Source organism: Macrobrachium rosenbergii, chromosome 44, assembly GCF_040412425.1.
Source record: "Macrobrachium rosenbergii isolate ZJJX-2024 chromosome 44, ASM4041242v1, whole genome shotgun sequence".
Lineage (NCBI taxonomy): Eukaryota > Metazoa > Arthropoda > Malacostraca > Decapoda > Palaemonidae > Macrobrachium > Macrobrachium rosenbergii.
Genome location: NC_089784.1, coordinates 30,569,458 through 30,581,543, shown reverse-complemented (window position 1 = coordinate 30,581,543; position 12,086 = coordinate 30,569,458). Strand labels below are relative to the sequence as shown.

General features: G+C 40.4%; 1 protein-coding gene across 10 annotated transcripts in view; it reads left to right on the top strand.

Annotated features, from left to right (window-relative positions):
* The window catches only part of LOC136829490 (tetratricopeptide repeat protein 14), a 105,360-nt gene that overhangs the window by 11,440 nt on the left and 81,834 nt on the right, over positions 1-12,086 (top strand). For all 10 annotated transcript variants that reach the window (XM_067088241.1, XM_067088237.1, XM_067088245.1 and 7 more), the window contains exons 2-3: positions 7,898-8,068; positions 11,279-11,400. In XM_067088241.1, the coding sequence (XP_066944342.1) occupies positions 7,905-8,068; positions 11,279-11,400 (286 nt within the window). In that variant the 5' untranslated portion in view covers positions 7,898-7,904. The remainder of the gene's footprint in view (positions 1-7,897; positions 8,069-11,278; positions 11,401-12,086) is intronic.

Below are 12,086 nucleotides of genomic sequence, written 5' to 3'. Positions count from 1 at the left end.
AACGAAGTTTGGCTCCCGGAGACGTTTCTATCCGCCGGTGCTCCAACTGCTTCTAGAGATTCTCTCCCCAGTTTCCGATGTTTCGAAGTAGATGATGTTCCGTCTGCTCCTACGTCCAACTTTAAGCATCTCTTACAACTTTTTGAAGAACTTTTCAAGAAGACTTTGCTCCAGCTTCCCCTTCGTCTCCTCCACGCAGTTTGCCAAGGATTTTAAACCTCCTTCCTCTAGATTTCTGAAGCTGGTCCTGTCTGTTTCGAAACTTTGAAAGAGCTCTCCGAAGGCAAGAAGGATGGTTGAGCAAGAAAAGATCTCAGGGTAAAACATCTTTCTGTTTTCCCCCTCTCATCTGTCTTTTAAGTCTCGTTCGTGGTATGAGACTGGGGAAGTCTTTCCTTGGGAGACTCTGCCTCCTCTCAAGGGGATTTCTCCAGCCTTGTGGATTCTGCCCTCGCTCAGCTTTTTCTTTGTCCAAAGTCGCATTGTCTTCGGAAATTGACCATCTGGTGAAGAGTTCCTATAGGATCTTGGAGATCTTTTCTTTTATTGACTGGTCTATAGGAGCCTTGAGCAGGATAGTGAAAGTCTGTGATCTTCCCCAAGACTGCTACAGATCTTGATGCTATTTTGGCCTGCCTGGACAAGGCCATCACGGAAGGAACGTCAGAAATTGCCTCAGTGTCTGCTACCGGCATTTTGAAGAAGAGAGCACATTGGATTTCGTTTGTCGCAGAGGAGTCTCCAGGAACCAGAAATCTGCTCTTCTTTTTGCTCCTTTGCTTAAGGAATCCCTTTTTCCCGCCCACGTTAGTTAGGGAAATTTCGAGGCTCTCTCACGGAAGTCTACTCAAGACCTACTGGCTCATTCTTGAAAAGACCCAGGTTTTCGACTTCTCCAGTAGTACCCAAGCCTTCTTTCCCTGTTTCCTCTAGGCCTTCTCGGGTACTCCTTCTCGGCCCTTTTCCCGTGCTAGGGGAAGAGGAAAATTCTCTTTTCATCCCCAGAAAGCTAGGGTACCAACCCGATGAGTTCAAGGTCCTTCATGCAACAAGGTCGGAGCCAGACTAAAGTCGTTCTGGCAAGTTTGGGAGGCCAAGGGAGCAGAACCCTGGGTGATCAACGTTCTGAGAGAAGGCTACACCATTCCCTTCTCAGAGAGTCCTCCTTTAAAGTCTTCGCCAGTAGACTTCAACGTATCATCCAGGGACTCAGAGAAACTTGTGGTGTTGGAGGAGGAAGTTACTTCCCTCCTTCAAAAGGGAGCCATAGAAGCAGTCCTCGAACCTTCATCTCCGGGTTCCACAACCGTCTGTTTCTGGGTTCCAAAATCGCCCTGAACAAAGGATTGATGGAGACCTACAAAGGACCCTTTCTGATCTCACCGACTTTCAATTGGGACTCATAGTAAATCTTCCAAAGTTTTCTCAGGGCTCTCTCCATCTCAAGACTTTGAATTATTTGGGAGTTCGGATGAACTCAGTTCTCTTTCAGGACTTATTTTTTGGAACCAGACGCCTCAAAGGATCGAGAAATGCCTGCTGAAAGTGAGATACCTGATGGCAGCCAAGACTTGTTCTGCCAAGGAATGGATGAGCCTTTTAGGCACCCTCTCATCGCTAGAGATGTTCGTCAGTCTGGGGAGGCTACACATGAGACCTCTTCAGTTCTTCCTACAGCAGATCTGGAACAGGAAGAAAGACACAGATTCGTTTGTTTTTCCTCTATCCACTCAAGTAAAGCAAGACCTGTCATGGTGGAACGACAGGAGCAAACTAGATCGAGGTTTGTCACTGAGACAGAGGAACCCAGACCTGATGTTGTTCTCCGACGCTTCAGACGAGGGTTGGGGAGCAACATTGGGGATCTTCAAGTGTCAGGCAATTGGTCTTCATCCCAACGGGACTGGCACATAAATGCGAGAAGAGTTGAAGGCAATACATCTAGCCTTGGAACAAGGTGCTTCTGGTGGAAAACAAAAAGATAGTAGTGCACTCGGACAACTCCACAGCTCTGGCGTGCGTGAAGAAACAAGGAGGCACTCACTCCTCTCTCTGTTCGAGATCGCAAAAGACCTGCTTTTGTGGGCGGCAACCAAGAACATAGAGCTAGTATTTCGCTTCATCCCGGGAGCTCTCAACGTAGAGCGGATATCCTCAGCAGGTCACTCCAGGTCATTCCGGCCGGAATGGACCCTCCACCAGAAAGTCTGCCAAGGCCTGTGGAAGGTTTGGGGAACTCCCATGCAAGACCTGTTCGCAACGAGGGAAAACCGCAGACTACCTCTCTTTTTGCTCTCCTGTTCCAGACCCAGAAGCATTAGCGGTGGATGCCATGCTCCTGGACTGGTCGGGTCTCTTCCTTTATGCATTCCCTCCCTTCAGGATGCTGGGAGAAGTCCTGAAAGTTTCGAGCACACAAAGGTGTGTCAATGATCCTTATAGCTCCATGGTGGCCAGGAAGATCATGGTTTCCAGAGCTACTGGAGAAAGTAGTGGATTGGCCAAAGGAGGTTGCCATTCAGACCAGACCTTCTGTGCCAGTTGCACAGCAGAAAGTTCCACAGGAACCCGTCAGATCTAAATCTGACAGGGTTCAGACTCTCAGCGACTCTACAGGAGGAGAGGCTTCTCTAGAAAGAGTGGCGCAGGCAATGGCTAGATCAACCAGGCCCTCGTCTCAAAAGGTCATCAAGTTGTAAGTGGAAGCGCTTCAGGGAGTGGTGCTCCGAGTCTGGAGTGTCTTCCACTTCTACGACTCTAAGCCAGGTGGCGGATTTTCTTTTGTTTCTGCACAAGGAGAAGAAATTGGCTGTCAGCACGATTAAGGGGTATAGGAGTATGCTGGTGGCAGTTTTCAGGAATAGAGGTATAGACCTTTCCTCGGACAAAGATATTGCAGAACTCCGTAAATCCTTTGCTACCACTAAAGGCAAATCTCTTTGTGTACCGCATTGGAATTTGGATGTGGTGCTAAAGTGGCTTACCTCCAAATCTTTTGAGCCTTTGAGTTCCTGCTCCGTTAGGAATCTAACTAAGAAAACTCTCTTTCTCTTGGCACTGGCCTCGGCAAAGAGAGTAAGTGAGATTCATGCTCTGGACAAAAGAGTTGGTTTTTGTGCGGATAAGGCTGTAGTTTCCTTCACCTTGGGTTTCCTAGCTAAGAACGAAAACCCTAGTAATCCATGGCCAGGAATTTCCCATTTCTAGCCTATCCTCCTTGAGTGGAAGAGAAACGGAGAGACTTCTCTGTCCGGTCAGAGCTTTGAAATTCTATCTGGACAGGACCAGAAGTGTAAGAGGAACTCATGATTTTTATGGTGCTCAACTAAGAACCCCAAGAACCCTCTATCTAAAAATGGGATTGCTTTCCTTTTGAAAGAACTGATTCAGGAGGCACACAAGGAATTAAGGGATGTGGATTTCCTTAGTTAAAGTGAGGCCTCATGAAATTAGGGCTATTGCAACTTCTTTAGCCTTCAAGAAGAACATGGCTTTAAAGGACATTCTAAGTTCAACTTATTGGAGATGTTCGTCTGTTTTTGCCTCGCATTATCTGAGACAGATCCAAACCACATATGAAGACTGCAGTACGTTGGGCCCTTTATCACGTCTGACACGGTGATGGGCAAGGGAAACCAGAGGCTCTAGATCCTCTCCTTAGTTTCCTTGGGTGCAGAATTTTCTTTTGGTCGACTACTAGAGCCTAAGAGGTTAGATGGCCTAGTAGGTCTAATTTTGATAGGTTGGTGTGAGTTTTTATGGTTGGGTGATATGATGGTGGATGCTTTGAGTACTGCGCCCTGAGCAGGGGCATTATATGCTTTGGTTGATTGTGTCGAAGACGGCTGGGCCAACAGACCTTTCTCCATATAGCAACCTTTTGCCTGAGCTACTAGGCCCGCAGTTGCACTAAGGATAGCAGGTTACAGAGGCAGTAACCGAGAAAACAGCTTCCTTAGCAGGTAAGGATCCAAAGTTAAGACGTTTTTCTTAGCCTGATGATCTCAGGTTTTTTCCATTTAACACTTACAGCTGTCCATGCCCCACCGCCTCAATGTGGCAATCAGCTATATGTAAACAACAGGTAAGTTCATGTATAAAATGACATTTTTATAATAAAATAAGATTTTATATCATACTTACCTGTTGTTTACATATAAAACATTCCCACCCGCCTCCCGCAAGGGACAAGGGGACATAGAAAATATGATTAGTTGTTGATGGAAATGGATCCAGGTACCCCGGTAGAGGGCGGGGTAGTCGTATCACCTGACCATATATTAGCGGGACCGCCAGTTTTGAATTTTCTGTCGAGATCGAGAATTACAGCTATATGTAAACAACAGGTAAGTATGATATAAAATCTTATTTTATTATAAAAATGTCATTTTTTTACGAACGTGAATTTGCAATGGTCTTCCATTTGCAAAACTTATGAAGTTTTCTTTGTTAACTCAGTGCCTCTGGTGCTCGACAAATCTACTTCCTCCTCTGACCTATGATCATTGCTGATAAAACCTGAAGTAAAAAATTATCTAAACATCACCATATTCATTACTGGCACTATCAGAACTATCTGATAGTTCAAGAGTACGACTATCGTTGTTGTTTCCAAATAAAAGCCTCATTACTACTTCATCATTGAGAGAAACTTCCCCCCTGTATAGCATTTTGATGGTTACTGAAGGTCTAGCTCTTGTCCTGAGATTAACCTGTGAGTTGGAAATAAAAAATTGCCGTTTGTCACTAGAATATAGACAAAAGCTCTTAAAAATGAGAGGGAACCATGTTATCTCTTACGTGCTGCCTAACTAGAACCAAAAGAATGATGACTGGTGAGATCAGTCCCACGTCATGGATAAGACCTTTAGATGACTGAGATCAGTCCCGGGCAGCGAAAGGGTTAACAATATCTCTGTGCAAAGCTCTTTTTTAGAATTACTGTTTAAACTAGCCTAGTTTCTGGATGTTTTCACTGTCTGATTTTTCACAATCCAGTATGCTACTCTCATCTATGATAGGCTATTCAGTTTTCATGTAGCTCCATTGTGCTAAGGCTGTTTAGTGTAGAAAGCAAATGGAATAGGCCTAAAAATTTGTTGGTACATATCATGATTAATTTCTTGTTTACACTGATATAAATAACACAATTGGCCCTAAGGTGATGATTGTGGCATACTTTCCTTGTGGAAAGTAAGGCTGTGAATGGCAAGTTGTTTATAAGCTAAGTATTAACTTGTTAATGAAGGAAGGATTTTTAAAATTTCCAAGTTCCTGGTCTTCTCCACCTACAGTTGTCAGCTACCTCTGTGAGGTCCTGTTGGAACTAGTATGGTGTAAACAGCACCTGTTTTTTTTTTTTTTTTTTTAATTTGCATCACCAAGTTTATGGTCCCATGTCATTCATTACAGGTTTGCCACTTTTTTCAGTAAAAATTTCAGTTATTCTTTGTCAGTTTATATTAGACTTCCAGACTCATGAAAACTCCCATGTTTGCCCTCTGAAGCATCATAAGTCAGAAAAGCAAATCTTAAAAGTTTATAACTGATGAAGTATTATAACTTGGCCATGTAGGTTATTTTATTCTTTTGTTTAAATCTGTTGATATGGCTTTAATACTGTGTAGCTTTAGGTAACACATTACACAGTTTAGATTTGGTTAGGATGTATTACCGAGGAAGCCTTCACATCAGTATTCTAGGTGTTTAAGTATAATTTCTAGTTCTTTAAGGCTTCATTCCTCACTTGTTAGGGAAGTACTGCAGTGGCCTATCTGGAAAATGAAGAAACAACTAAGTCCCCTTTGAAAGTGCCATCTATCTATAGATATTTTTATGTGAACAGAGGAACAAAACATGGCACAGGTACTCAGGTGTGTCTCATGAAAGTATGATGTAGTTGCCAAATGTTGTGGCTGGCAGAATCAGCTACTTCCAGCTGAGAGGTTTTTTTACCCATTGGATTTCTGGAAGATATACTGTAGAAAGTGTGAAGAACTGTAATAAACTTGCTCACAGGAACGAGAGGCTACCCACTGGGGAATTGACCACTACATGGTTCCCTGTGAAAGCCTAGAAGCTGATACTTTTCCACCATTCCCCCAAGTATACTTAGTTTTAGGCAAAATCTGCCACTGTGTAAACATAATTATAAGTTGGTAGGTATTTTTAAGATCAGCGGAAGTGATATCCAGACTTGCTGAGCCTCATGGTGGGGAATCCCAGACTACTACTTAACCCTCACAGTCCAGGTTAAATATATATTAAACGCACCCCTAGACCAGGCTAAATTTAAGGATGACCAATGAAAAAAAAAAAATCAGTGGTAAGAGGAAGATATGTATATGCACATGGTATAAGAAAAAAATTCTAACAAATTTTTGTACCTTCCATGCAAAGTTGAAATTTAATATTTCCAACCCTGTGCGGGGCCTCTTTTCCAAAAGAGTCTTAAAAATATGTTAATTTTACCAAGTTATGAATGTTTTTTCTTATGTTTTTTGTATTTTGTAAAATTATAATTACAGCTCACACAATATTATAACAGATAATAATTAAAATCAGTAACAAATTCTGAGTACTGTGTATTTATTGTAAAATATTTATTAGACATCTTGGTATGGGGAGCTGCAGTACATCGCCCATGACACCCCAAGTCAAACTGATCTCCCTCTTTCCTCTACTCAACCACTGTAGTTGCCGTGTAAGGGTTGCCAGAAGTCATTTATGGCCCATGTATAGTTCTTCTTTGGAGGGGTGGTAGAGCTTTCGACTGGCATGCTGTTGGCCCAGTGTTCGACTCTCTGAGCCGCCAATGAAGAATTAGAGGAATTTATTTCTGGTGATAGAAATTCATTTCTCGTCATAATGTGGTTCGGATTCCACAATAAGGTGTAGGTCCCGTTGCTAGGTAACCAGTTGGTTCTTAGCCATGTAAAAATAAGTCTAATCCTTCGGGCCAGCCCTAAGAGAGCTGTTAACCAGCTCAGTGGTCTGGTCAAACTAAAATATACTTAACTTATTTGAACACTTTTCACCCAAAATTCGTTCAAAGTGTATGGCACGAAATGTTGATCGTCAGAGGACAATACCCGGACATAGCCCCAAAGCTATAAACAAGTATCAGTGGAAGACGCCTGCTCACAAAGGGTTAATTTGGAGAAGTTGCTTCAACAGCTATACTTACGTTGGCTCCACCAGAATCTAAGTTTTTTAAGCCTACACACACGTGCAGGTTGTCAAGCTACAACACTTATTTGATTTGATAATAACATTTAACTCTTGTTAGCCCAAGAGTTTCCTTGGCACTGTAGGGTCTGGTTCACATTACAGTATCTCTTAAGGCAGCAAGGCTTCCCACTTTTTGTATACAAACCCATTATTTTCCATGAGCCATTCCTACCCATCATTATTTCAGCTGGCTCAGTCTGCACAAAGAATGGTCACAACTTGCTAGTAGGGTCACTGTTGGATTGGGATGTACACTTGATGTGGAAACAGGAACATGATTCCTCTGTGGAGTGGCTGCCGGAATTGTATGGGCTCATAATTAGCAATCGTAGAATAATTGATTTACATGTGAAAGAATTATAATTGGTATAAACATTTTTTATATAATTTCTTTATGATGATTAATTTTCTATTAAAGATTATTAAAGAGGACACACATTCAAGTGACCTTTAGAAATAGTTTCTATTTGTGTCATGATAATCATAGATTTACTGGCTGCCTCTTTCATAGTCACCATCATGGCTGCTGTTGGAAATCTACACATTATCTGATTATCCAGCTGACTGTGTGTAGCACGCTTTGTGGTTGTTAAGATTTTCATTTACTTAGAACATGTTGTATTCTTTGCTCTGTGTTTGTAATCTTTTTATGTCCACATTTTTTCAGCTGAAAAATGGAAGACAGACATATGGATAGTCAGCTGGTTACCCAGGCTGTTAATTATCACGGGCACCAGCTACTGAAGCAATTGACAGCCGCTCATTATTCTGAAATAAAAAATCTTGACCTGAAGAATGTTGACTACAAAGTGAGCCAGGCTCGTCTTCCTGAAACTAAGTAAGTTGGACCTCTGCATGGAAAATTTGTTTCATGTTGTATTTTGCATTCTAAAACTAGGCGTAGGCCTAAAGGTGAGTACTGTACATGTAGTTATGTATACAGGAAGCCGAAGTGCTTATTCAAGTGTTATGTTACATGAGACAGGAGCAGTGAAGTTGTTTACCCCTCGGTTAGTTCCTAAATCTTGACAAAGCAAAGCTCAAACTTGTGTTAGCTGGGGGGGTATTATTATTATTATTATTATTTTATTATTATTATTATTATTATTATTATTATATTATTATTATTATTATTCAGAAGATGAAACCCATTCATATGGAACATGCCCACAGGGGCCATTGACTCGTAATTCAAGCTTCCAAAGAATATGGTATTCATTACGAAGAAGTAAGAGGAGGTAAAGGGAAATACATAGAGAAGAGATCCCACTTATTTAAAAAGAAAAAAATAAGTGAATAAACAGATAAAATGTATTAAAATGCAAGAAGAGTTTTAGGGTAGTAATGCATTGCACCTTTGCTTGAACTTCTGAAGTTCCAATTGCACATCTCTGGGAGGCTGTTCCACAGTCCAACGGTGTGAGGGATAAAGGACCTCTGGAACTGAGAAGTTCGACAGTGCATACTATGTAAAGTGCAGATTTCTAAATCTTGACAGTGAAACTCAAACTTGCACAACCTGGCTGGGTTTATGTAAAGTGCAAAGGTAACTGAGTTGCAGTAGAACGTACTGAGCCAGAATTTTAATGTCAGACTTTCAGAAGGGATGGTACACAAACTATTTTGACCAAACCATTCACCATTACTGAATTTATTGTGTTGTTAGATTATAGCCAGATCTATTTGTATATCTTAAAATGTGGAATAAATGTCCTTTTGTATGGATTTGAACCCACCAAATGATTTCATTTATATTGTATACCTCGTATTATACAGTGACTATGTAACATCTCATTTGCTCATAAAATTACCACTTGTGTTTTTTAAATATTATTACCATGGCTCATGTGACCCATCATCAGCATTAATGATTTTGTCAGTTTTAACCTCAGTAGGGTTTTTTGTAGTGAACTCTCTCCCCTCTCGTATATCATGTGCATTTTCTACCTGAACTATCAAATTGTCTTCATCTGTCTCCTTTTTCCATGATTTTGTGGGCCTTGCTATGAGTTTTCCTCATTCTGCTTCCAAATCTGATGCTTTTTCTTAGAAATGGTTCCTCATCCGTTTTCATAAATCCTTCAGTCCAGCCCTATGTAAGTCAAGTGTTTCGAAATTTCTTTCTTTTTAAACTGCCTGACACTAAGGATGATAATAATCACATGCGTAAGTCATCTATCTTTGATATTTCCATCTTTTTTTCAGCTAGTAGACATACATCTGTCCTTCACTTCTTACCACACTGGTCAAGCATTTATGCACATTTTGAACATCAAAAATCTCCTACTCCATATATACATTTTACATCTCTTGTGACGCTACTTGTACATTCAATACTTAGTAGTATATTGTTGTTGAGACCCTTAACTACTGTATTTCAGTATTAATCTGAAGAATGGAAATGAATATTGCTCGTTAGGTACAGTACATCTGTCACCACTCCATTGTTTGAATATTGAGATCTAACAGATGATGGAGAAACAGATAAAAAAAGTTGCTCTTGTACAGCATGGGTAAATTTAGATATTCTCATAAAAAACAGGATGGATACTCATCAACTACAGTGAATTTTTCTTTACCAGAATTCTGTTAACCATTTTAAATGGAACATCCCCTTTTCACACAGTCATCCAGCCGCTTTCATGATTGTACTTCTTCATTTCCTTCCTTTCCAGTTCTTTCTGTAAGTTTTGCTTTGCTTTTGTTGAATTTCTGCATTATCACTTTCATTCCGCTTATCCTCATTTTAAACATATCAACAACCTGGCCCTCAGATTCTGCTTTAACACCAATATATTCATATAGCTAGCAGCTCTCACGGGCTTCCTTTTCCACACTCCTTTGTAACTTCCTCCTGTAATATAATGAACAGCACAAGGCTCACTGCTGATCCTAGATGGCCCTCACCTTTGATCCTAAAGTCTTTTGATATAGTTGACACCATCATTACCCTGCATCTACATTAATGAGGTTTTCTGGTTCCTCAGCCTTAGCAAAGCTCATCTTGGCCTGATTCTTTATGTTGGTATTATCAAATGTTTTCTCAAGGTATAATCTCTTCCTCTTTGCAGAGAAATATTACACTACCTATTTTTAATGCAGGAGAGTATGGTACTTTTCCTGTTGTTATCTTATTATAAAGAATCCGCTGTTGATTCCTTTGGCATGAAGTCAAGCTTGACGCTTGACAGTGTTAACTCTTTTTTTTCTCAGCCTTTTTACTGCACCCACTCCAGTATTTTCACAGCATGATCAAACAATCTTACCCCTCAATAATTTATGCAGGTCCTCCTTGTTTGAACATCTCATTCATTTATAAAGGTTATCCCAAAAAATTAAGTATCCGGCAGCATTTTGGCTGAACTCATTGAATGGCCATTTACATCAAACTTATGCACATTAATATCTCTCTCTCTCTCTCTCTCTCTCAATTCTTGTCATGCACAAAATAACCACATCTGGCATAAAACTGTACAATCACTTCTTTACTCTGTGCATTCTTGATCTCTTGTCCCAAAGCCTCCTTTTCCCCCTCTTCTTATTCTCTCTCTTTATTTCTTCCTTTTAACAGTATTGTTACAAAATAACCATGTGTGGCAGTAGACATGAGTGGACCATAGTTCAGCGTTAACCCAGAAAAATTACTTCTCTGCCCACAGCAAACTCAGAATGACACAAAAAGCTGTATCTTAACCTGAACCTTGAGTTTAATATTCAAATTAGCAAGTGACAAAGCTTTAGCAAAGGTTTCATTTCTAATTATCATACTTTCTGTACAACTTATGCAAATGTTATGGAGCTTCTTGGATTTTTAGCATTTAGTCTTCCAGTCAAATGCACCATTTCTGTGTAAGCTTATATTTAACCTCCCATGTTTCACAAGTGTTTGATTCTTGGATACTCAGAAAATTGTTCAGCTTTCTGGTGTAATTATGATTTATATTTGGAAACCATAAACTGAAGAGATATTGAGTAGGATATTTAACTTGAAGTTTTCAATACAGTAATACTGGTGTGTTTTGAGACTTTCTTTTCCTTTTTTTTGCAGGCGGCATAAAGCCATTCAACCATTGCTGTTTAGTTTTATTCACCAGAGAGCAGACCTCCTGTATCAAGAGCGCCCAGTAACCCCATACTTAGTAGAGCAGAACACAGACTTTGGTGTGAAAGGTGGGTTTTTTAAAAATTTTTATATCCGCTACAGAGCTGAATGAAAAATATTGTGTTATTTTAGCAAAGTATTATGTAAATGAAAATCAACGCAAAACATTTGCTTATAAAATCCACTAGTTAAAAAAACGAAATTTAGTAACAACCAAGCATAGGCAGAATCAGGCCACAGAAATGTGGTTCTATTGATGGATGTTGTAACAACATGCCCAATAAGGCAGTTTTTGCTTCGTATTTCTTACCACTCTCCTGATACAGGCAGTCCCTGGTTTACGATGGGGGTTCCGTTTTTACGCCGTGTCGTAAACTGAAAAATCGTCAAAAATAGTAAAAAATCGTAGGAAAACCTTACTTTTAATACTCTGGGTGCATTGAAAATGATGAAAACTGCATTTTTATTGAGTTTTTCATCAAAAAAACCTCCAAATTTTGATTATTCTGCCATTTTGGAGCCATATTTCTTCCGTCGGATCGGCGTACGACGCGTCGTAACCCCGGAAAGTTTTGTAAACCCGGAATATGCGTTGTAAACCGGGAAATAATTTCTGATGAATATATTTGAAAAGCGTCATAACCTCAGAATGTCGTAAGCCGGACCTGTTGTAAACCAGGGACTGCCTGTACATGCTTTATGCTGAAGCCACTGGAGGAGACCCAGGCAACTTCTCCAGATTAAAACCCTCAAA